This window comes from Mytilus trossulus, chromosome 14 (assembly GCF_036588685.1).
Source record: "Mytilus trossulus isolate FHL-02 chromosome 14, PNRI_Mtr1.1.1.hap1, whole genome shotgun sequence".
NCBI lineage: Eukaryota > Metazoa > Mollusca > Bivalvia > Mytilida > Mytilidae > Mytilus > Mytilus trossulus.
The window spans coordinates 6,978,541-7,005,376 of record NC_086386.1 but is presented as its reverse complement, the minus strand read 5'-3'; the positions used below and the strand labels follow the sequence as shown (position 1 = coordinate 7,005,376).

The 26,836-nt window shown below is 32.8% G+C and overlaps 3 protein-coding genes across 8 annotated transcripts in view; 2 read left to right on the top strand and 1 right to left on the bottom strand.

Annotated features, from left to right (window-relative positions):
* Positions 1-3,140: 3,140 nt before the first annotated feature.
* LOC134696959 (uncharacterized) lies at positions 3,141-5,027 on the top strand. The gene has a single exon (XM_063558927.1). The coding sequence runs from the start codon at positions 3,141-3,143 to the stop codon at positions 5,025-5,027; it is 1,887 nt and encodes a 628-aa protein (XP_063414997.1).
* Positions 5,028-14,095: 9,068 nt separating this feature from the next.
* LOC134696371 (cytoplasmic FMR1-interacting protein-like) overlaps positions 14,096-26,836 on the bottom strand; it is a 42,476-nt gene continuing 29,735 nt past the window's right edge. For 5 of the 6 annotated variants that reach the window (XM_063558100.1, XM_063558104.1, XM_063558101.1 and 2 more), the window contains 5 exons: positions 19,451-19,529; positions 18,546-18,661; positions 17,458-17,696; positions 16,232-16,379; positions 14,096-14,930 (listed from right to left, as the gene is read on the bottom strand). In XM_063558100.1, coding sequence (XP_063414170.1) covers positions 14,763-14,930; positions 16,232-16,379; positions 17,458-17,696; positions 18,546-18,661; positions 19,451-19,529 — 750 coding nt within the window. In that variant the 3' untranslated portion in view covers positions 14,096-14,762. Of the gene's footprint in view, positions 14,931-16,194; positions 16,380-17,457; positions 17,697-18,545; positions 18,662-19,450; positions 19,530-26,836 lie in introns of all 6 variants that reach the window. The other variant, XM_063558106.1, reaches the window with a different exon arrangement.
* On the top strand, positions 22,041-25,347 carry LOC134696372 (lysophosphatidic acid receptor 1-A-like). Its single transcript, XM_063558108.1, has 2 exons — positions 22,041-22,330; positions 23,900-25,347. Exon 2 carries the CDS (start codon positions 23,907-23,909, stop codon positions 25,344-25,346), a length of 1,440 nt encoding a protein of 479 aa, XP_063414178.1. The 5' UTR covers positions 22,041-22,330; positions 23,900-23,906; the 3' UTR covers position 25,347.

The following is a 26,836-nucleotide window of genomic DNA, read 5'->3' as shown; positions in this document are numbered from 1 at the left end:
GGAGCATGAGAGATCGGTTTTTAATTAGATTGGACATTTCCGTGCTTGCATTTCCTATCATGATTTTCTTGATAGAGGGTTGCTGCTCACAAGGAAGCGTTTAAACCAAGAGTCTCAAATGGTGGAGTTGAAATCATCCTTTCGTAAATTTTACGGACGCCATCACGAGTTGGTTGACCGTTATGGAATAACCGTTCCACAAATGATATCTCATATGTTCCTTACGTCGTAACTACAATTCCTTTCCCTTTCATGAATGTGACCTACCGAATTAGACTATTGACCGGATTTGTAATCACATAAGCAACACGACGGGTGCCACATGTGGAGCAGGATCTGCTTACCATTCCGGAGCACCTGAGATCTCCCCTAGTCTTTGGTGGGGTTCGTGTTGTTTGTTCTTTGGTTTTCTATGTTGTGTCATTTGTACTATTGTTTGTCTGTTTGTCTTTTTCATTTTTAGCCATGGCGTTGTCAGTTTGTTTTAGATTTACGAGTTTGACTGTCCCTTTGGGATCTTTCGTCCCTCTTTTATATATAATGAATAGGTGTTCTGTAAAATCTAAAAGTATACTAACATGGCCCGGATTCTGGGCGATACCAAGATGCGAACAAAAAGTCATTTTACTTTGCAAGCTTCCTAGTAGTTCTAGATTTTGTTGGAATATCTAAAAGCAGATATTTTTTTAGCACGAAGCTTTAAGCATAAGCATCTTCAGCTGAAGGGCGGGAGGACTTCACATATACGATGTGAAAGGACTTGCTGCTGGAATAGGTCACTTTCTCCAGCTTGAAAATATAGGAATAGGTCGGAAAAATATATAATAGGGTAGATAAAGATCCAATTCCTTGTATATGAACAGCTCTGTCATTTTTTTTTATACAGCCGGAAGTCTCGCCGTACGTAAACATTACACACAGAATCGTTATCTTAAATATTCCACTTTTTCAAAGACCCCACGAAACCTTACCAATATGGGAAAAGGTTAAAATATATTTACTTACGCATTGCAATATATGAAAAGGTATACATTTTTAAGATCTGAATTATGTGAAAAGGATGGATAACCGAACCCCAGCGACACCCCCTGTCAATTAAGTATTGACACCCCCCTCCCCCTTTTTAAGATATACAGAGAGGTTCCAGCAAATTGATTGATGTCTGGTATAAGATCCCAAGAGAGTTCGATTGTGAGCAATAATGATATGGGTTAATGAGAATTGTAAGCATTGTAGCGTCATTCGTATATTCTCCAATTCGCTACATCGGGTTATTATTCAACAAAAAAAGTGTTTATATAAATTTGTGTTGATGGTGTTCAACATACTAACATAAGGACTTAACTACACGTCAAATATTTAACCCATTTATTGTCTAAGTGTATTAAAAAATATATGCATATATATATATTTATTTTCAAATGCACGTAGACGATTAACGGGCTATATATCGAACCTGTAGTTTAGTCGATATGGATACTTCAATTTTTTAATTTTTTTATTTCACCTATAAAGTACAAATCATTGCTAACATATTTTGTTCTATTTGGTTTCATTCTTATCTATGTTTGGCGTTAATTACGATGCAGTGTAGATATAAATTAGGGATGACAACTCGGAAAAGAAATACTAAAAAATACATTGAATGATAATGAGTTATTCCTTTGCAAATGAATAATTCGACCTCATTGAATCCGTATTCATGTGAATTTCAGTTTTAACCCCTTAGCCAAATATGGATACCGCATGCATTGTGCGTTTTCATTTGTTTAAAAATTGAATGAGAAACAAATGTATATCATTTGATTGACTGATTCGATCCTGTAAAAAATCTTTGTTATACAACTAAAAGCGATGATTAACATATATTTTTAATCTATAATACGAAAGTAAGCAGACATAGAAAAATCAAAATGCACGAGTCTAATATCTGTTTGTACATGTTATATTTATATTTATATCGCTTATATGCAATCGGATGTCTTCGGGAGCCAACTCGACAATCAATAGATGGCGTCTAGACTCTAATACACACGAAAGGAAGCTACATATTATCGAGCTCATGCCCGGTATATCGTTTATTTTTTACTTTATAATTTGAATGAATGTTTTACATTGTTATAATTAAAATATGAGCATTTGAGTCAAATCTGTGAACATGAATTTGACAGTTAGTGCCCTTCAAATAATAGTCACAACAGTAATATGCTTTTCATTTATAGCCCATTTGTAATTGGAAAGAAGGTCTGCTGTCACTGCTGCATTTAACCATCAACTAAGGTCATCACATGGCAACCGAATGTATGGCTTTTATATAGAAATGTTGTCTTGTTAACTATAAAAGGTGTGAGTTTGTTTCACATCTTTTTAACTAACAGTCCAGTAGATTTGTGACGGGAAGACACGCTAACAAATCTATAGGCATAGGAAACTGCTATCGTGAATAATCAACCACTTAATTGATATATATATAAATATATATATATATATTTTTTATATAAAATCTGGCAAACGATTGTCGTCCAATTATAACACTCGTTACATTGTTCTTTTGTATATTTAAACCTAAATTATCTGGAAAATGATATAATGAATTATCTGGAAATTCAGATAACTAGTTATCTGGAGATAAATTAGGATTATTTTCGAGAAACCTAGATTTTCTTAATATTTTAAAATAACCCGGGATTTTCTCCAGATAATGAGTTTTATGTATTTTCTGAGATAAACTAGGATTTTTTTCAAATTTGAAATGAGCTGAGACAATCTTAATTCATCTTAGATGAACCGGGATTATCTCAGATAAACCTAGTTTATCTGAGATAATCTAAGATTAATTAATAAAAGTGGTTCAGGCGTGCCATAGGTATCCGTCAGTATTTCCAAACGAAGGATTTGGGCGGCATTCTAACCAACCATTTAGTGTCAATACTCGTAAACATTCCCATATACAACTACTAAATGTTCATTCTGCCACAGTCAGATTATTATACACATGCCTAAAAGAGGGACGAAAGATACCAAAGGGACAGCCAAACTCATAAATCTAAAACAATATCGACATTTCAGGCGAAGCATAAAACATATAAAACACTCTGATAAATTTACTATTATATATTGTATACTTCAGATTGTTTGTCATGGATTCTATCTGTAACCCTTGTGAGAGGAGAGACGTTGTATCTAAGTTAACACACTGGTGTAGTGATTGTGAGGATGGGCTTTGCGGGAAATGCTTTAAGGATCACCAAGCCATGAAATTAACACAATACCATCATGTGTCGGAAATGGCTCAAATGTCTATTGAAAAATCTAAACTTCTATCAATACCTCAATGTGAGAGGCATCAAGATTGTCGTGAAGATTTTATTTGCTTAGACCACGATCTTATTTGCTGCCATGCCTGTATAAAATTAGATCACAAGGACTGCAAAAAAGTTTCCAATGTGAATGTTTTGTCAAAGGGAGTTAAGGAGTCTGAACTGTTTATATCTATCAAACGCACGGTGCAAGATTTAAGAGAGACCATAACAGAGATCTTAAAAGAAAGGCAAAGTGTAAAGGAAAACGTTAAAAAACAACAACAAAGAGTCAAAATGGAAATCGCTAATACGAAATCAAAGTTCATGGAACATATCAACAATCTAGAAAAGAGCTTGATACAGGAACTTTCAAATATTGAAAAAGAGACCAAGAATTTAATTGAAGAAGAAATGGACCAATTACTGAAAACTGAAGAAGGATTTGACGAAGATGACAAAGCCTTGCAATTTATTGCTGATAATGGATCTGAAGGCCGGCTGTTTACCTACCTGAGGAAACAAAGACGAAAACAAGAAGACATTGAGAAAATGTTACAAGAAGTTTCTCCAACATCAAGAGTGAAGATAAGTTTTGAGGAAGCTAGTCATGGCTATAAAGCAATTAAAGCACTAGGGTTCTTTTCCGTTCATTACGAGATTGTAGAGTCAGAAAGAGCATTGAAACGTTCAACAATTGAAAAAGACTCTGATAACACAGCACAAACCGTTTCAGTACAGAGCAATGAAGCTACAACCACACCAACAGAATGTATACGAAAGTTTCCAATGTTGGAAGAAACCTTACAAATACAGCTTGATCCGAAAGATTTCATTGGTAGAGATGAAAAATATGCAAAATTGAATTTGCGTAATGTTTGTCTTGGTGTTCGAGATGATAATTTTTTACTTATTGGAGGTCATGTGACAATTCTAGAGGAACACACAGAACGAAATAAGCCATCAAAATACAAAAACAACTTCAGTGTTGTGAAATATGTGCATGATGATAAAGGACTAACATTTGTCAACGGATATAGCATCTACTGTGAACAGTACACAGAATCTGCTCATGAGTGTTCTATGAATATTGCACTCAGCTGCATTCCTAAATCAACACAGGCAGTTTACTTGTACGGCAAAAGTTTTGAACTTATAGACACAGAATCCATGGAAAGTCAATGGTCCTTAGAACTTGATAATGAATTCCAAGCCTTAGCCACTGATGAAAAATTCATATATATTTCAAATAATAATACAATGTATAAATATAATCGTATTGGTTGCCTCTTGACTCATATAAGGTTTATAAACTGTAGTTCGTTTGCTTCGACATTAAATGGTAATTTTGCTTGCCATTCTGTTAGCTTCCGTTTGATGAGTGGAAATGGATCTGAGATATTCTCCTACCACCCTGCAGTCCTGAAGGGTATTACAGTAGACGATGACGGTAACATCTACCTGGCAACTAGAGACGGGATACAAGTATTAGATCCATTGAAGATGACGACTGAGATGGTGTATAGATATGACAAAGAAGTACCCAATAGTTTGATGGGAGTTGTTTGTAATAGGGATAAACAATTGGTATTTATTCAAAGACAAAAATCCAAACAAGGTGGAGATTTTGGATACGTCTTCACCAATAGATATTCTGCTGTGATTTGTAAACTTAGCGTTAAAGTCGAGGAATTTAGTATTCATGTTTTAACTAGATCCAACAGGTAGAAATCAAACAAATCTGTGTATGTCTTAAATGTTTACAAAAAAAATTAACATTTATCAAGCTAGAATTTTCTATTAGAAATATTATAAACTATGTGCTACCAGCTAGCTAGTTAGTTTCTTCTATGCAAACTGTTAATCCTGCGTTTATAATTGTTTGGTGCAAAATTGGGTTTTAATGTTGATATGCTTATATATTCCGGGATTTTCCAATAGCAACTACTAATTTTTTACACCAGGATTTATCTATTTTTTTAAAAATCATAAGAACAAGAGTGCACACACTGAAATGTCTCGCCTTCTTTACTTATCATTGATATATATTATGTTGATAGTCCTAAGTATAAAGCTTTATTACAACTGTTGCATAAACTTAGCATTAACCAAGATAGCTAAACAAACATGAACCATGGAAATGAGGTCAAGGTCAGATGAACCATGCCAGGCAGACATGTACAGCTAACAATGCTTCCACACATTGAATATAGTTAACCTATTACTTATAGTTCAAGAAAAATAGACCAAAACACAAAAACTTATCACTGTGCAATGAACCATGAAATTAAGGTCATGGTCAAATAAAAAGTGCAGGACTGACATATATCATAAAATATTTCCATACACCAAATATAGTTGACCTTGGCATAAAATATTAGATAAAAAGACCAAAACTCAAAAACTTAACTATAACCACTGAACCATGAAAATGAGGTCAAGGTCAAATGACATCTGCCCGCTAGACATATACACCTTAAAATCATTCCATACAACAAATATAGTAGACTTATTGCATAAAGTATAAGAAAAACAGACCAAAACACAAAAACTTAACTATAACCACTGAACCATGAAAATGAGGTCAAGGTCAAATGACATCTGCCCGCAGACATGTACACCTTAAAAGTATTCCATACAACAAATATAGTAGACCTATTGCATAAAGTATAAGAGAAACAGACCAAAACACAAAAGCTTAACTATAACCACTGAATCATGAAAATGAGGTCAAGGTCAGATGACAACTGCCAGTTGGACATGTACACCTTACAGTATTTCCATATGCCGAATATACTAGCCCTATTGCTTATAGTATCTGAGATATGGACTTGACCACCAAAACTTAACCCTGTTCACTGATCCATGAAATGAGGTCGAGGTCAAGTGAAAACTGTCTGAAGGGTATGAGGACCTTGCAAGGTACGCACATACCAAATATAATAATCCTATTACTTATAATAAGAGAGAATTCAACATTACAAAAAATCTGAACTTTTTTTCAAGTGGTCACTGAACCATGAAAATGAGGTCAAAATGGACAGGTGACTGACGGAAACTTCATAACATGAGGCATTTATATACAAAGTATGAAGCATCCAGGTCTTCCAGCTTCTAAAATATAAAGCTTTTAAGAAGTTAGCTAACGCCGCCGCCGCCGTAGTCGCCGCCGCCGCCGGATCACTATCCCTATGTCGAGCTCTCTGCAACAAAAGTTGCAGGCTCGACAAAAATGAAATTGGTACCAGGATTATAATTCAATACGCCAGACGCGCGTTTCGTCTTCATAAGAATCACCAGTGACACTCAAATAGTTATAAAGCCAAACAAGTACAAAGTCTAAGAGCATTGAGGACATAAAATTCCAAAAAGTTGTACCAAATACGGCTAAGATCATCTTTTCCTGTGATAAGAAAATACTTATTTTTTTTTTTTTAAATTCTAAGTTTTGTGACAGGAAATTTATAAAAATGACAATAAAATTGATATTCATGTCAACACCGAAGTGATGACTACTGGGCTGGTGATACCCTCGGGGACGAAACGTCCACCAACAGTGGCATCGACCCAGTGGTGGAAATTGTTATCAAAGAGGGGCGAAAGATACCAGAGGGACAGACAAAATCATAAATCGAAAATAAACTGACAACGCCATGGATAAAAGTGAAAAAGACAAACAGACAAACAGAACACACAACACAACATAGAAAACTAAAAATTAAGCAACACTAACCCCACAAAAAACTAGGAGTGATCTCAGGTGCTCCGGAAGGGTAAGCAGATCCTGTTCCATATTTGGCACCCGTCGTGTTGTTTATGAGATAACAACTCCGTGAATAGTCTTATTTGGTAGGTCAAATTCATGAAAGGAGGGGGATTGTAGTTACGACATAAGGAGCATATCCGATATCATTTGTGAAACGGTTTTTCACTAACGGTCAACCAACTTGTGATGACGTCCGTATAATTTACGAAGGGATGATTTCAACTTCAACATTTGGAACTTTTGATTTGATAGCTTCCTTGTGAGCAGCAACCCTCTATTAAGACAATCATAAAAGGAAATGCAAGCACGGGAATATCCCATCAATTGGGAGAGATATACCCCGTATGCAGGTGCTGCTGGAATGTTGCCCCTTAGAAATAGAAAGTTCACAATTGGAAAGCTGAAATCATCTCTTTTTTCGTAAAGTTTTGTTTTTAACTGACCCTTATTGTCAATTACTTGATGTAAGTCAATATATGAGGCCGACTTAACTGTATATGTAGTATCTTTTATCTGTAGTTCGATTGGATATATGCGTTCAATATAGTCACCAAATTTTGAACTATTTAGTGGAAGAACTTCATCTATGTAGCGGAAAGTAGAGTAAAGGGATACTTCTAACTTCTAATCTTTCTTCCTAAGTAGTTCCTGTATGAAGTCAGCCTCATAATAATAAAGAAACAAGTCAGCAAGAAGAGGGCACAATTTGTTTCCATTGGAATGCCGACAGTCTGTTTAAAACCACGTCCTAAAAACGTAACAAATATGTTGTCAATCAAGAAATCAAGCATCTGGATAATGTCCGTATCAGAGATTATTTTTTTAATCAGAGTGATCCTTTACATAGTAGGATTTATCCCGCCCTAAGACAATATCAATTTGTCTTTTAGTTTGGATTGTGGAACTCTTCCGTAAAGTGTAGAAAAGTCAAATATTTTAATACTATTACAAGATTAAAGAGAGATAAATTGTATGTACTGTAAACGATCTTTGGAATTATTAAATAACCACATCTGATTCACGCCACCTCTAGAATAGGTAATTTCACCATAACTTTGAAGCCCGTCTTTGATTGCTGATAAAAAAAAATGTTAAATAATTTAGAAAGAGGTTTCGTGGAGCACTTGGAAGACGCAGCAATATACCGTTGTTTGTAAGGACTCTTATGTAGTTTAGGTATCCAATACAGTGGTGGAAGATCAAGTTCTTCATCTTTGGTTGAAACTCCAAAGGAACATAGATCAGGTCTATGGTTATCCAGGATTTCTTCTTTGGTAGTGTTGTGAGGGTCTATGTTGAGTTTCCAAGTGAATTGTCAATGCCTAGTTCCTTTTTGTCGAGTCTTCGACTTTAGTCGAAAAAGCGAGACTAAGCGATCCTACATTCCGTCGTCGTCGTCGGCGGCGGCGTCCATGCACAAATATTCACTCTGTGGTTAAAGTTTTTGAAATTTTAATAACTTTCTTAAACTATACTGGATTTCTACCAAACTTGGACAGAAGCTTGTTTATGAACATAAGAAAGTATCCAGAAGTAAATTTTGTAAAAATAAAATACCCATTTTTTCTTTATTTTACTTATAAATGGACTTAGTTTTTCTGCGGGGAAACATTACATTCACTCTGTGGTTAAAGTTTTTAAAATTTTAATAACTTTTTTAAACTATCCTGGGTTTGTACCAAACTTGGACAGAAGCTTATTTATGATTATAAGATAGTATCCAGAAGTAAATTTTCTAAAAAAAATAAATCCATTTTTTCCGTATTTTACTTTTAAATGGACTTAGATTTTCTTCCAGTTAACATTACATACAGTCTGCAGTTAAAGTTTTCAAAACATTTATTAGATTCATAAACTATTTTTAGTTTTTACCAAACTTGGACAGAAGCTTCTTACAATCATAAGATAGTATCAAGAGGAATATTTTTATTGATTTTTTACCTCATTTTTGTTGAGCCTGCAATGTACAGCAAAAGTAGGCGAGACACTGGGTTCCGCGGAACCCTTACAAATTTTTCAAGCAGTTAATATAATGAGTTTTACACACAAAAACTATATTGTTTGTGGCTATATCTGCTGGGACAACAACATATTTGTCATGGAGGTAGGATAAGTGTTTTGCAACATTTTGGTCTCTAAAGATTGACGTAGCATGGGCATTGATAGACCCATTCAGTTTCTTAATTCTGATTTGTATCAACGACCTGACTGCCTTAATCCATTCGGGAAGAGTGCATACGTCTTCCTTCCCGCGCTTATCCCATTGTCTGGCATAATCCTCGACTGAATGCATCAAGATTTTAAAGTTGCATTTCCAATTGATGGATTTAGGCTTACGACATTTCGGACTTTTTATCAACAATGTTGAGGTCACCGGTAATAACGTGACCAGGCGGGATTATATGTGAATTGGGGACTAGCACAAGTGCAATCAGGAGGTTTCGTCAATATTGAGATCCTGCAAAACGTGTCTGTAATTGAAATTTTTGGTTGCAATAGGTTTGGCACAGACTAATCTTTGATATAAGGAGGTATTTCCAATTGAACTTATTTATGATGAGGGATATTGCCTAAGTTGACGTGACGCCCGCGAGACCTTTGTTGGCAAATGAAAGATTAAGGAAAGATCTTTCTCTTTTTCATCTTCCAATGCGGACTGGCTTGAAAATCTGTGTACTAGGATTATAATTAAATACGGCATACCCGCATTTTGTCTACTACATAATTATGCTTATAAAATCACCAGAGTAAGCAAAGTATTACCCGCCCGGGAACACTAGACTAGGAAATTCCGGTTTTTTCCGCCCTGAGCAATACTTTAAGAAACGGGTACCACAACGACAGACATCTGTTACATAGCTCTGTTCATTACCGGTTAATAAATTTAATAAAATTTTGGAGGATTGCAACACAATTTCATATAGCAGTCCTATAAGTATGAAATTGTTCTAATTATTATGGCATATTGTTATCCTAAACCATTTATCAAAATTGATCGCAGTGAAGATCATAAAAACCATTTTATTATTAAAAATTAAAGTATGCCAATAAATGTTTTGATTTTGTAAATACTGCCGGTATATTTAACGAACATTCTGTTAAAGAACAAATTCCTGGATATTTTGACAATACTGAGCTTCCTCTTATTTGTTATATTTACAAGAAATCTACACGGAAATTTGTGTTTTAAAATTATAGTCAATTGTGTAAAGATGTTAATATCAGTGGAAATACACCAGTCCTACTTCATGTAATTGTAGTAATTCGGAGTACATTTATGGAACCATTTCCCATTTCCCAACTTCAAGACCGAGAGTTGAAATCATTCCTGAGTAAAGGACCTTAATATCGTCCCCCGTCAATTATTAATTGGAATGAGTGTCGTAATAGCATCCACGACTCACTCCATACTTACTGTATGAAATGGATAAAACGGGAAAAAAGCAGACAAAAAGTCTGTGGACTCTTTTTTTAATTCAGTATAATATATTAATTGTTGATATACGTATTCAACATTTTAAAGAACATTTTTCTATTTAACCATAACCACAATAGACCTATTTCTCGTATTCGTATCAAACATAAACTAAAAAAACTATTCTTATGTTGTACTGTACCACTGTCCCGGGTTATGGGAGGGTTGGAATCCCGCTAACATGTTTAACCCCGCCACATTATAATATTTATGTATGTGCCTGTCCCAAGTCAGGAGCCTGTAATTCAGTGGTTGTCGTTTGTTTATGTGCTACATATTTGTTTTCGTTCATTTTTTAAACGTAAATAAGGCCGTTAGTTTTCTCGTTTGAATTGTTTTACATTGTCTTATCGGGGCCTTCAATAGCTGACTATGCGGTACGGGCTGTAAGAGATGACAGTTGTTTACTTATTGGAGGTCATGTGACGATATTAGAAGAACACACAGAAGAAAACAAGGCATCGAAATACAAAAACAATTACAGACTCGTAAAATACATGTATGATGAAAAAGAATTAACATTTATCAATGGATATACCATATATACTGTGGCAATCACTACGAATCTGCTCATAAAAGTCCATCTATGAATATGGTATTAAACTGCATTCCTACATCAACTCAGACATTGTTACTGTATGGGAAAAGTTTTGTATTAATAGATACAGAATCCATGGAAAGACAATGGTGCTTAGCACTAGATCATGAATTCCAAGCAATAGATACTGATGAAAACTTCATATATATTGCAGATAAAGGTACGCTGTATAAATATAATCGCAACGGTTTTCTCATAAAACGTATAAAGTTTATAAATTGTTGTTGGTTCGCACTTACACTAAATGGTAATTTAGCTTGCCCCTCTGATAATTTCCGATTGTTAAGAAAAGATGGATCTGAGATTTTTTCTTACTATCCTGTAGGTCTTAAGAGTGTTACAGCAAACAATGCTGGAAACATCTATCTGGCAACTGAAGACGGAATACAATTAATAGATCAATTGAAGATGGAAACTACAATGGTGTTTAGATATGAAAAAGAAATGTTTGATTGTTTGATGGAAGTTGTTTGTAATAGGGATGAAAATTTACAATTCCTTCATGGAAAAATGTCTGACAAAAGTGAAAAATTTTGACAATACCGTGAAGAAAGAGATGTTAAGCATTATAGTATAGGTAACGGATATTATAAATGTGACAAATGTAATCGTCCATCAAACAAATTCTGTTCCAATACCAGTTGTGCAGAAACTAGAAAAAGATGTGTTTATTTCTGGGAATTCACTGTACACATCTTGACAAAATGATAGATGTAAAAATCAAACAAATTTGTAAAAATATAGAGATGTGGAATGATTATCAATGCAAAAAATATCAAACATAATCTGTAATTTACTGTTATCACAGAGATATGTCTCGCCTTTTTGTAATTTTGGCAATGAATTGTGCCAATTAATGCTAATACAATTGCAAACCAAATATCAATGACCTACCACAAGTGGATCCCCATAAATTGCCCTAATCACAAACTAATACATGTAATGTAAGCAAACCAATCAAAGTCAATAGACCATGACTGAGGGGGTGGAGCCAAATAATCTCCATGGCAATGAGATGTGACAATGCCAATACATCTGCATACCAATTATCATTGATGTACCACAAGTGGATCTCCATAAACTGACCTAATCACAAAGTAATACATGTAAAGTAAGCAAACCATTCAAAGTCAATAGACCATGACTGAGGGGGCGGAGCCAAAAAATCTCCATGGCAATGAGATGTGGCAATGGTAATACATCTGCATACCAATTATCATTGACATACCACTAGTGGTTCCCCATAAAACTGAGCTAATCACAAACTAATACATTGTTGACAATGTCGCCGACGCCGGAAACAGCAAACCTATGTCTCGCTTTTTGACTCCATCAAGGCGAGACAAAAATATAGAAATGTCATTGAGACATCTATTTACCAGAGTCCAATTGACTTGCATTAGAGAAATTATAGGTCACTGATGTCCTTCAACAAAGATCAAAATCAATATGGTATGGTCAGCTATAGTTGTGGTATTATTGTAAACAAAATGTATCAACATTGATCAAGCTAGAAAATTGAAAGTAGAAATATTACAAACCATGTGCTGCCAGCTAGAACTGTATCAGATAAAGGAATACTGTAGGAGTATTTAATTCTAATTATCCAAATTTTGGATATGTGAATAGTCTACATAATTTTTATACTGTGTACTTCATAATATTGACTTCAGTCATAAAGAAATATATTCCATAGATATAAAAAGATGTGGTATGAGTGTCCATGAGAAAACTCTCCATCCAAGTCACAATTTGAAGTACTTTTTTGGTTCAACACTGAGTGTGCATATTTGTTCTTTCAATGGACTGGTGGATTAGACAATGCTTTTATCAAATTTAAGATACATAATGGTTCTATAACAAATATCTCATTTCGGATAAATCTTTATTGTATATTAATGATTTGTTAGAATATGATTAAGCCAAAGAAAAATAAGCCTCACATCTCCTTTTCCATACTGGATACATTATGATTCAGTATGGTTTCAATTGTAACATTTTTATAGTCAATTTTGTGATATGGCTTTTTCTTGACTTATTTAATTCTATGTTTATACGTGATCCTTGTAAAACTGTTTGAGATTGAATTTGGCAGGTTTATACTGAAAAATGAGTTAAATCCACACAAATTGATGTGTTTTTAAAATATCAGCAACAATGTCAGTGCCTGCCTTAAGTTATATCTAAATAGTTTGCCCTTGAAGAAATAAAACATTGATAGCAGTGTCAGATGTCATATCTATGGAACTTCCTCGTATATTTTCTGGACTAGGATGATTTAGAGCTTCACATATAGACACTTGACATTGTTCAAAGATGTATTATTAGAGTGTATATACAAAATATACTTCTAGATGTTATTTGCTTTTTGAATTATTTGGTTGCAGTCTTAATAAGATGACACTTAGCTTCTTAACCTTACATGATGCTTATATATAAAAAAAACAAGAATGTGTCCACAGTACATGGATGCCCCACTCGCACTATCATTTTCTATGTTTAGTGGACCATGAAATTGGAATTAATTCTCTAATTTGGCATTAAAATTAGAATGATCTTATCAAAGGGAACATGTATACCAAGTTTCAAGTTGATTGGACTTCTACTTGATTAAAAACTACCTTGACCAAAACCTTTAACCTGAAGTGGGACAGACGGACGAAGGGACGAACAAACGGACGCACAGACCAGAAAACATAATGCCCCTCTACTATCGTAGGTGGGGCATAAAAAAAGCAAGTGATAAATTATTGTATATTTTATAAGCTGATATCTATGTACAATAAACTTTCAGAAGCTCTTTTTAAATTCTTTCAGTAGCTATTGCAATCAATTGGTACACAATAATTTCTAATATTGTAGCATTTTAATTGCTTGGCTGTATTCTCTTGATTTGTGTGGTAAAGGTTCATTAAATCAATCAGTAAAGGACAAAACAGACATTTCATCAATCATCATTGAACAGACAGAGATTTTTTTTATTGCACAATGTTAAATGAACAATACAATCAAACTGAATGGACTGATTTCTTATTAATGATGCTGCAATTAGAAAACAGTCATATTAGCAAGGACCTCATTTTGAAAACATGATTTAACGTAAGGTCATTTATAACAAATACAAATTTCTAATTTCTATATTTTTTTCTCCAGCTACAAAATATCTTGTAATCAATTTATATATATATATAAATATATAAATAGATTGCTAATACAAAATCCTCTGTGTTAAAGTCCATTTTTATCTCTACTTAAATTAAAATACAAAATCTTTCTTTCTTGTGATGTGGAATTATAATTGTAAAGAACAAAATGAAAAAAAAACCCCAATATTATATCTGTTGACTATTGTATATATTTTTTATCATGTTTCGTTTTTATCATGTTTAGGAAAATATATTGGCATTATTGATTATGTAATTATACATATTTTTTTACAAGTTTATAAAATTGAATTTATATATACAATGAATACATATTTTACAAATAAAAATTTAATCTCTTAATTCTTCTTCTGTTTCCATACAATAGAATAAGCATGCACAACACGACCAGCTAACTTCAAAGATTACAGATAAGTTTGTCATACACAAATGTAATTGTTATTATTTCGATGTCCTTGACCTATATGGTTGTAGCTAAGGATTGATGAATGGGAGGTTGGAAGCACCTGACATGTTCAACAGGCATACTATCAGCATCATTTGTGTGAAGATATTTGTTCAACACAGCAAATATTTGATTGTTCAAAATCTGAAATTTTCTTATCCGGTCGACCATCTTCTTCAGTTGCTAAAAAAGGAAACAAAATATATCATTTATAGTATCAATGAAACATATAAATTTGTGAAATTTAGAATAGACATCTTCAAACTAAAACAAAAACTTGTGAATTTATACACCATTTCCCTTACAAACTACACAGCACATATATTGTGATGACTTTCTTTGATGGAGGAATAAATGTGCCTTCCACTACTAACAGTCTCCTTAAGGAAGTTCACTTGTAATGTTTTGGGATTTTTATTTTTTTAATATATAGTTTTTGAGAACTTAAACTTGTCAATGAAAAATGATATTAAGCTATGAAAAGTCAAGAGAGAATATTTCCCCACATAAATTAAAATGGCTAATATCTCCAAAACAAGCACATTGACCTATATATATTTTTTGCTCTTTTGATTCCTTTACTAATCCCCAATCAATATAAGCTAGTGTTTTGAAAAGTTAATTATATTGAAACTGAGAAGCGAACTCCCTTTATCCCCATGCATTTAAAATCTTGCCATATAAAATAAATTTCAACTAATCTACCTTGCTTTAAAACTCCAATTAAGTGGATTCAGTATATTGATTTTATGTATTCATGCTATGTTGTAATACAAACATTCTTGGCATGACACTGGTTATGTTCTTCTCATATATGTAATGATGGCATTATACTAAACCCCTAACGGGAAGGATTGTGCCTGATATTCATATGATGAAATCTATCATAATCTTTCAATCAGTTTAATTGAAGTATGGAGCAGGCATGTCAGTTAACTGCTAGTAGTCTGTTGTTATTTATGTATTATTGTCATTTTATTTATTTTCTTTGGTTACATTTTCTGACATCAGACTCAGACTTCTCTTGAATTGAATTTTAAATGTGCATATTGTTATGCATTTACTTTTTTACATTGGCTAGAGGTATAGGGGGAGGGTTGAGATTTCATAAACATTTTAACCCCGCCGCATTTTTGTGCCTGTCCCAAGTCAGGAGCCCCTGGCCTTTGTTAGCTTTGTATTATTTTAATTTCAGTTTCTTGTGTACAATTTGGAAATTGGTATGGCGTTCATTATCACTCAACTAGTATATATTTGTTTAGGGGCCAGCTGAAGGACGCCTACGGGTGCAGGAATTTCTCGCTACATTGAAGACCTGTGTGTGACCTTCTGCTGTTGTGTTTTCTCTATGGTCGGGTTGTTGTCTCTCTTACACATTCCCTATTTCCATTCTCAATTTTATTCTGCCACTTGCAATGATAAACCTGTAAACAATCAGTCTACTTACAATGCCTTTAACATTCTCATCTTTCATGTCTACTTACAATGCCTTTAACATTCTCATCTTTCATGTCTACCCTGTTTACTTTGAGAATATGGTAACTAAAATCTAAAGCTTCAAATCTTCTCTGTTGGGATAACAGTACTATGAGAGCACAGCCTGCCCAGTTAAGTCCTTCTCCATACAGTTCCCTGAAAAAATTGTCATACATGAATCTTTTAATTATTTAAAAAGAAGTCAACATTGAAATTGATAAATTTTAAAAGGGTTCCTAAAGTCTTTATAAATATATACTGGACAGATCTAATGCTATTCATTTATTTATTACATGTATTGTACAATAAATAATCATTCTTAACAATAAAAATAACACTTTTTAATTTATTGTTTGTATCTCATGAATATTCATGATGACTATGATGTATGACAGTTTTATAAAATTGATCACAGGTATTATGCATTGTTGAGTCCTTAAATTTAGATTGTTTCAAACAAACAAAGAAATGGAATTCAGCTTTTATCTTTTATACACATAAGTAGGTAACATGAAAATAAAAAAAAATCACACATGCATGACATTAGGTGTTTTGCTATGAATGTTATAAAGAGTACTTTGTATGCTTAAAAACAACACAGTTGCTCCCATTACAGGATTACAGGAGGAAACATATTGAAATATGGCAAGCTTACTGTGGATTCATTAATATTCATTGGATACCAATTTTCGTGGATTTCGTGGGCACTGGAGAACCTCGAATTCAAATGTTCAACGAATTACGAATTCTCTATAAGTATGAGTGTGGCCTTGCCAAAACCACGAATTAAATGTCCACGAAAAGGTAAGTTTTCCTCAAACCACGAAAATTGGTACCCACGAAAATAAATGAATCCACAGTATTCTACAAGAAATGAAAACAGAAGACCAACTGTCGAAGAAAGTGAATGAACCTCAATACTCGCCAATATTCCTTCATAATAGACTATTTTCTTATGACCACACGAGTATATAATTTTCAACAGGATACCTACTCTATGGTAGGAACTTCTGGTATCTGGTCATATAACAAAAAGAAGTAAATCAAGCTAACAAACAGCGCAATTTTGGTAAAATCACTGTTTTATTTTTTTCAAAACATTACAAAACCAAGTTAATTTTTGCCCCTTATGGTAAAAATTGTAAAATTGATTTTATGTTTTTTTGTTGCTCTTATCTGACTCTGTAGTCAAAAGTCAGTAATATGAAAATGATATCATTAGGGAAAAACTTACTCAATAGTAAACTCATTATCCCCAACAGGGATACAGAAGACAAACTGTATGGCACTCCAGAGTCTGTGAAACTCTGTACACTCATCTATATTCATGACACCATTGGCTGGAGGTTGACCTTTCCACAGAGGGTCATCAATGTATTCCCTGATCCTACTTAGGACTACTTCAAACATGGACAGCCCACAACAAAGTCTCTCTCTAGTTAACAGGTCACCTTCTCCTGCTATTGACACTTGCTGAAACAAACAAAAAGTGATATCTTAATTATAATAGGTAATTCAGATCTAGACACTGTTTTTTATCGAAAATTCAAAAATAAGAGGATGTGGTATGATTGCCAATCAGACAACTATTCACAAGACACCAAATGACACAGAAATTAACAACTAAAGGTCACTAAGGCTTTTACAGCATATTTCATTAAGTGTGTAGCCAAAGGCAATACCTTTGGTTAGCTTGCTTGTTAGCTGAACCATAAAGTTATTTTTAGGTCAGGTATACTACCCTCCTTTTGAAGTAGCCTAGTCCAACAGACAGATAGATTGAATATCTGTTGGACTAGTCTACTCTTAAAGGAGGGTAATTTACCTGACCTAACAATGACTTCACGGTTCAGCTAACAAGCAAGCTAACCAAAGATATTACCTTTGGCTACACACTTAATGGAATCTGCTGTAACAATAAGTAAAACCCATATCACATAGTCAGCTATAATAGTCCCTGAAATGACTAATGTCTTAACTTTATTTTATTTGGGTTGAGAATTTATAATAAAATGAAAAGTAATTAAAACTAATTTTACTCATACAAAATGTTGGAATAGTTGTTCAGTTGTATGAACAGAGTTGCTCGCATGTCACAGATGTCACTGCAATGATACATGACATCATTGCCAAATTTTTTGGACTACCAAGTCCTATCCTTGATCTTAAAATTGTTTGACAGTAAGATCAAGGGAAAAAGTACAAATTAAAATTAATTCTGTTTATAATGTCAGACTTGTACACCAGACCAAATCTGGACCATTTGACATTTTGTCAATCCTATTGTCCACTTTACCCATACACCCCTAAACCATGTCTTACCTGTTCAGTTCCTATTTTCTCTATGACAGGGACAACTTGTAATGGTGCATATTTCTGCTCTAGTTTCTTCATGACTACCTTTAATTCTTGCTCCTTTTCTTTTCTACTATCACCCTCTGAAAACATATATACATTTACAAACAACATTCAACTGAATGATTTGGTACTATAAAAATAAAACTAAGACATGTTAGATGAGTTTACAAAATTTTCATTGAATAATTGCCTTTAAATGCTATGATAATTTGGTATGATAGTATATATAAGTTTTGGTTGTTATAAACACTTTTGGTTAAGTGTAGAACTTGTTCGGTTTTAAAGTTTCTTGATATAATGTTATAAATGAACTGTTGAGAGGAATGATCTTAAGTTAAACATCAACACTTAATTGTTTATAAGCTGGACTAGTATTCAGATACAACAGATAGTACTATTTGGTCAGTGTGAACCATACTGCAGTATTGAGGTATGAATGGTTGAAGTATGAGGTTCTGTGACTGTATTTAGTTTTGAGTGATATAAAGTACTTTAGTTCTAAGATAGTCTGTTTTACTGTGTCTGATTTCAATTTACACACACTCATTACAGGGTAACATCAGAAATTTTTGCAGAGTTGGGAGCTGTACAACATCATCTGCAAGAAAACATCAACATTGGGATGATGTCACCATACAGAAGGTCTTGTTATCGATCAGGGTGAGGAATTCAAACTAGAACTGTGTGGTCGACTGTATAAGGAGTCGGAAGTGTAGTTTAATCATAGATTTGCCCAATTTGCGTGTGTAAAATCTAGGCATGTCAATATAAAAGTTTCACATGCTACCTCTTTTTCAATCTACACATTGAAATAACAACTATCCTAGAACTCTCCTATTATAGATTATATAGAACAAATATCACTTTACCTTTAATTGGTATGAATGGTTTAGGTATGATGTTCTGAAAAGGTGCTGCATGCTTCAGATCATTAACTTCTTCCTGTGTCTACAAAACACAAAAACTTATGGATATCATTTTTATTTCCTGAAATAGTCACAGGGTTGAATGTGTGGTTACAAACTATGATCTCACAACCAGTTGCTGTATTTCAAATGTACACATGAAAAACATTATTTATACCAAATTTTCAGGTTCATTTTGATTCTATAAAATAGTATTTGGGATAATGAATACCAACTTGAAACTTCTTTCTTCAATGTTTTTTGTTGTTTCATACTTGATTTGCATAGAATTTATCCATAAAATACTAAAAATATGCTTTTAAGAATTAAAGCATTGCGAAAAACAAATATATCAATTTTCATATTGGATTCATGACAATATTGTGTTTTGGTGAAGGTGGTGTGTTTGTGGAAAATATTTTGTAATAATTTAAAAATTTATGAATTTTTTTAAAAATTTACTATAAAGGGCAATAACTCCTTAAGAGGACAATTGACCATTTTGGTCAGGTTGACTTATTTTGAGGTCTTACATTATTGTTGTTTACAGTTCTCTATCTATAACAACAGTCAAGCTAATAACTAAAAGCTGTAAAACTTTCTTAAAATTACCAATTGAGGGGTAGCAACCCAACAACAGGTTGCCTGAATGGTTGGAAATTTTCAGGACAGGTAAATCTTAATCTAATTAACAATTTCAGCCCATCAGATTTGCTCTTAATGCTTTGGTTTCAGAGATATGAGCCAAAAACTGCATTTGACACCTATGTTCTATTTCTAGCCATGTTGGCCATCTTGATTTGTGGGAAGGGTCATTGGATACAATTTAAAACTAGATACCCATACAAGCATTAGCCTTTCAAAAAGGGCTAGTCGACTCTTAGCTGATGAAAATAAAAAGTGCTCTCGCTTTGTAGATTAATTCATTTACTAGAATAGCCATTTGCATCAATCAACAAATTTTACCACACACGTGAGGTCACACGTTATTGAAGTAGTATATATCGTTTAACGTTGTTGTTTACGAAACTCCAGAAGATTCGACTATTTATAGATAAAAGTTACCTGTGTACCAATATCATGAATATGCATGATTAATGACCAGGCAAAATATAATTGCTAAAATAGAGAGGACAAATCCGATACTCTACTGGATTAAAGGACATTTACTAGGTTTGGATTGTCCTAACCAATAAAAAAACTTTGATATTTCTCGTCTCGTAATATCTTCCAATCAGGTAGCAAGAAAAATTCATGCACTGACTGTCCCTTGTTTAATTCTAAATATCGACTCCTAGGATGTTTGTGGACAAGTGTGGTAAAATTTGATTTAGGAGTTTCAGAGGAGAAGATTTTTGTAAAAGATAACAAAAATTTACAAAAAAAAGTTAAAAATTGACTATAAGAGGCAATTACTCCTTAAGGGGTCAACTGACCATTTTGATCATGTTGAATTATTTGTAGATCTTATTTTGCTGAACATTATACCTATATAACAGTTTATCTCTATCTATGATAATATTCAAGATAATAATAAAAAATGGCAAAAATTCCTTAAAATTAACAATGGGTTATCCGATTCATCTGAAAATAGAAGGGCAGATTGATCTTTACATGATAAATAATTTTACCCCATGTCAGATTTTTCTAAATGCTTTGATTTCAGAAATATAGAACAAAATCTACATTTTACCCCTATGTTCTATTTTTAGCCATGGTGGCCACTTGGTTAGTTGGCTGGGTCACCGGACACACTTTTTAAACAAAATACCCAAATGATGATTGTGGCCAAGTTTGGTTAAATTTGGCTCAACAGCTTCAGAGGAGAAGATTTTTGTAAAAGTTAACGAAGACAAACAATGGACAACAGACGAAGGACGCCAAGTGATGGCCCTTAGGGCTAAGTGAGCTTAAAAGGTCTTAATGGCCTCAAATACAATATCGAACTATAACTTACAAAATTTTAGAAGAAAAAACCCGTTTTTTTCAAGAAAATTGCCTTATCATTATGACCTAAATATTTCCTTGAACAAGTTAATAAAGTATTAAGATCCAGATTATAGAACTGTACAAATGTTACCCTACAGTCTGATGTTATGTTTAAACAAATGTGATTGAATGGTCACCAGTAATTACCTTAATTACTTCATGTAGTTTTATATAGAATAAAACAAACAATGCAGGGTTCCATGATGAAAAGATAATTCCTTAAATAAATAAAGTATTAATGGAGGGTCAGAACGGTCAAAGGTCTTTCCTTTATCATTTATCATTTAGTTAGAATTATTTTTTTGTCAATAAGGAGTATTTCAGGAACTGAATATCATAGCAAAAAGATATATTTTATTAGTTATTTTACCTGAATTATTGCACCTTACATGTTAACAGTGGTCAGATGTTATATTTCACCTAGCCAGGAGGTATATTTTACCTAACACACCTGTATACCTTGCCCACCTGGACCACCTAAACTTTCACCTGACTCACCTTCAGAAAATCTTGTTAATAAATAAAAATATAAACATAATCAAATGTTTCATAAAATGTTCTAACACTTTCCCTGACCAGTCTGATGATGAGATACTAGTAATTGTTTTGTTAATTATCAAGTTGACAGGATGCATGTGCTGTGAATAAAGGAAAGATAGCATTCTGTAACTAGGAAGCTTAGTTCCCTGTTGTCTCACATGCTTTATCATTCTGACAGATTAACTGGATATGCAAACATAAAGACGGACTTTATTGATTTCTTTGATTTATGGAATCAAGAACTTTGTTTCAGCAACAACATAGTTTTAGATCGCTGGAGATAAGATGTTGTGAACACAGTACTTGCAGTTTATGGTATGTAAAAATAAAATTGAAATAGTTTATGTTCTTTGAAAATTCTAGCCACTCACATTAAATATCTGCAGGGGACCATTAAAAAATAATAAGAAGTTTGTTACTAATTCTGTTTAGGTCTGAAAGATATTAATTTCAAAATAAATGGTAAGTAAAATATAAATTTTGTCTCTGTCTGTATAAATTTATTTTTGGCGAAAATTTCTACCAATTAATAAGTTTATTTGTAAATACCATTATCTTTTATCTTATATTACATTTTTCAAATGAAACTATATTTTTGGATAAATGGCACAACATGGATTTTAAACTAGCTTGAATGGCAAGAAAGTGGGTGAAAATATGAAGTTGTATTGTGTTAACTCCTGATAAATTTTCAATATAGATTTGACAAGTTAGAAAACAAGTTGATTGACTAGCAAATTAATATCCAGAATGATTCTTCATCTCAATTATTCCCATTTCTGTCATTTAAAAAAACCAACTTAACAGTTAAAAATCTTAAAGTCCGACCGCAGGTTATAACTAAAATAATGCAAATTATTTCAGAAATCCTACATGAAATTTTTCAACAATATTACCTATTTTCTGTGTTCAAATCTTTGAATTTTAGAATTTATTGAAATGTTATTTTTCAATTATCTATTTTTTGAATTTCCTTTATTTTCTGGGACCATAACTTTTAATCCTTTTTCCTAAGAATTTGAAGCTGAGAGATCTTTTTTTTATTTTATGTAAACTGTTTTTATGGTAATGTCTATCAATCTAAACAATATAAATATTAAGAATAAATCATAATAGACTATTTATAATGCAGCACACAAATTACATGCAATTGAACACAAGTTTTAATTTTTTTAATAATTACATAAGATGTATGTTTCATTATAATGTGTTATTCTGATTGGCTAACTTGCAATCTCATGATATTCCTTAATCAATTGCATAACACAATGCAACTTTTCATTCATGATGACACAAGGTCCCATAATAAAGTGCACATGTAAATGAAATAAAAACTTGATAACAGGCGTGTTTTCATGATCCTTTAGGTAAAAATGTAATTATAAGTATTGAATGCTTTTTTTGTAACTTTATAGGGTTGTAAAAGCGTTGACAGTGCGCACATTTTTAGTATGAAGCGTTTCCACGCTTCATACAAAATGTACTTTGATCAACGCTTTTACACCTCAATAAATTTACAAAAAAGAGCATTCAATTCTTAATTGAGAGTTGATTTTTTTACTGTAAAAAGAACAATGTTTTTCCTTTTTTGTTGTTGATTATATCCTATGTACTATTTTCAGCAATGTAAAAATGGAGAATTATCCACCTTTAACTAGAAAAGATTCTGATGAAATTCTAAGTGTATTTTGTCTTTTTCATTTCAAGGCATTGAAATTACATAAATGAAGCCGTAATAAAAATTGTGTTTTACAAATTCAATTATATTTAATTTGGCAGAAACAAATTGTGAAATTAGCTAAAATTTACCAGTATGCAGCATTTAATTCATTTTTTTTTTTTTTTTTAAATTTATTTAATTTTTTTTATTTTATTTATTTACAGAATCAACATGGCTGCTTGTAACATCAGTTCAACAGATGTGAATTTTCTTCATACAAACATCTCTAACCTTCAGACTGTAATTAGATGGATGAAGTTTTGTCAAATTGTATACAAGGATCACTGTGACCTAGATTTACTAGAACCAACTCTAACAAATATTCCAACACTAAAGACAGAAGCCACACATTCTGACTGTTTCAATACCAAACAGCTAGCATCTTACTGTATTTGTTTATTACTCAGTGCTTCTATCTTGGTGGCTAACTCTTTAATCATAGCAGCTTTCATAACAAGCAGAAAACTTTTGACCAGCTCAAATTTGCCAATTTTGAGTCTGGCATGTTCTGATCTTCTTACAGGATTAGCATTCATCTATCCCACATCATGGGGACTGATAATACTTGTGACTGGTTATGATTTTGATATCTTTAAAGTATTGGAGTATGTGACAAAGAGACAGAACTATTATCTATGTTTGTTGTTGGACGGTCCTGGACTTCTGTTTGCATGCATGATGTCCTCAGTTTTAAGTCTGGGTATTATTGCTGGAGAGAGATATATTGCTGTGTTTCACTCTTACAGATATCCTTATTGGATAACAACAACAAGAATGGTACTGGCAATAGTTATACTGTGGATTATTTCATTAATTGTTGCCATTTTACCATTGTTTGGTTGGAATAATTGGACTGGAAGTTGCCAACTACTAAACATGATGCATTCTGGGTATTTAATCTTTTGGACAATAATATGTTTTATTTGTGGATTTCTAATTTTGTTTGTATATATTCGTATTTTCTGTCTGGCCAGAAAACATCGCCGTCAAATTGAGGCTGCACAAGTTACAAATACAAGCATGAGTAGTCTGCATACATCAACAACCTCATCTTACGAGAGACGAAAATCACGGAAGTCTGCAACAAAAACTGACACATCTTCATCCATGATTGAAGGGAGACAATCGGAAACAAATGAGAACCAGACGGTAACAATCGTAAAAACTATTTCTGGGAATAATGCAGCTCTGCATAGATCAGATACTGAGGAAAGTGACAAAACTGAAGTATTTAAGTCTGAAATTGGTGACAAACCAGACACTACGGAAAGTAAATATACAACAAAAGAGAGACAACAACAACCACGGTTTCTAAAGAAATCCCAAAGTAAAAGCATATTCAACAATATAAATATGAAAGCTATACGTACAACATCCATGATTCTGGGAGCATTTTATATTTGCTGGAGTCCATTTTTAATCTACATGTTGGTGTATCATAGCAACACAGACACGAGTTATAACATCACTGCATACTATCTAGCCATTGTTACACAACTCAACTCATTATTTAATCCAATACTTTATGGATTTAGACATTTGGAAATCAAACAAGCAATCAGAAAAATGTTTAAATGTAAAAGATGTTGTTCAAATCAACCAAACTTTTAGATACTTTGTCCGATATATATATATTGTAATATTATTATTTTCCATAGATAAAACTGCAATATTTGCACATTTAAGAGAAATATTATAATTACAATATGTACTCTGGATATGATATATTTGTTCATTTGACTGTAAATTCCATTGGTGAAAAAAGTTTAAGAAAAGAAAAATGAAGTGTGATTGTCGATTAAAAACTGCAACTATTCACAAGATCAAATGACATAGTTGTCAGCAATTATAGGTCACCATACGACCTTCAACAAAGAATAAAACCCATAGCTTATAGCAAGCTTTGAAAGGGGCCAACATGACAAAATGTAAAAAAAATCTAACAAGATAAACAATGACTTGATTTATGTACAATACAATAAACAAAGAACAAATATAATAGACTCTTAATGGTTTACTTTTATAAATTGTGACTTGGATTGAGAGTTGTCTCATTGGCACTCATTCCACATCATGTTATATCTAGTAACAAAAAAAAATCCAGATGCTCCGCAGGGCGCAGCTTTACACAACCGCAGAGGTTGAACCCTGAACGGTTGGGGCAAGTATGGACACAACATTCAAGCTGGATTCAGCTCTAAATTTGGATTGTGATTAAAAAGTTGACACAGCATAGGTTTCTGACACAGAATGAATGTGGTCTAATGAACTTAATTTTTTTGTTTTGCCTTTGAGCAATTCACTATGCTGTTGAATATTAATCCTCTCCAAAAAAATGTTTGAAGAAATTTTCTTTTTATTTATGAAATTTCAAATGAGAAAAATTGAACCCCCCACCCCCAATTTTTTTCTTTCACATCCCCCTATCCTTTATTTCAAAACTGATCTCAATTCAAATTTCTAATGCAACAATAATTACTCATTTAAATACATCATAAAATATCAAATTGTAAAAAAGTGCTTGTCATCACTGAATGATAAAGATTGTTTTAATTTATCAGTTGGTAGTAAAAGTGAATATACATTGTATATTGTATTAAACAAAGATTTAAGTTGATTCAACTACCTATTCTGGACAAAGAAAGATAACTCCAATTGAAATTTCTTGCCATTGCACAATATTGTGCAATTAGATATTTTTGCTGTTGCACAATACTGTGCAATTAGATATTTTTGCTGTTGCACAATACTGTGCAATTGAAAATACTTGCTATTGCACAATACTGTGCAATTGAAGATTTTTTGCTATTGCCCAATACTGTGCAATTGAAAATTTCTTGCTATTGCACAATACTGTGCAATTGAAGATTTCTTGTAATTGCTCAGAACTGTGCAATTGAAAATTTCTTGCTATTGCACAATACTTAATATAATAATTTTAGATCCTGATTTGGACCAACTTGAAAACGGGGCCCATAATTAAAAATCTAATTACATGTTTGGATTCAGCATATCAAAGAACCCCAAGAATTCAATTTTTGTTAAAATCAAACTAAGTTTAATTTTGGACCCTTTGGACTTTAATGTAGACCAATTTGAAA

Bases quoted from the DNA above. Each gene is read 5' to 3' on its own strand.
- LOC134696372 (XM_063558108.1), top strand. From the start codon at position 23,907: ATGGCTGCTTGTAACATCAGTTCAACAGATGTGAATTTTCTTCATACA.
- LOC134696959 (XM_063558927.1), top strand. From the start codon at position 3,141: ATGGATTCTATCTGTAACCCTTGTGAGAGGAGAGACGTTGTATCTAAG.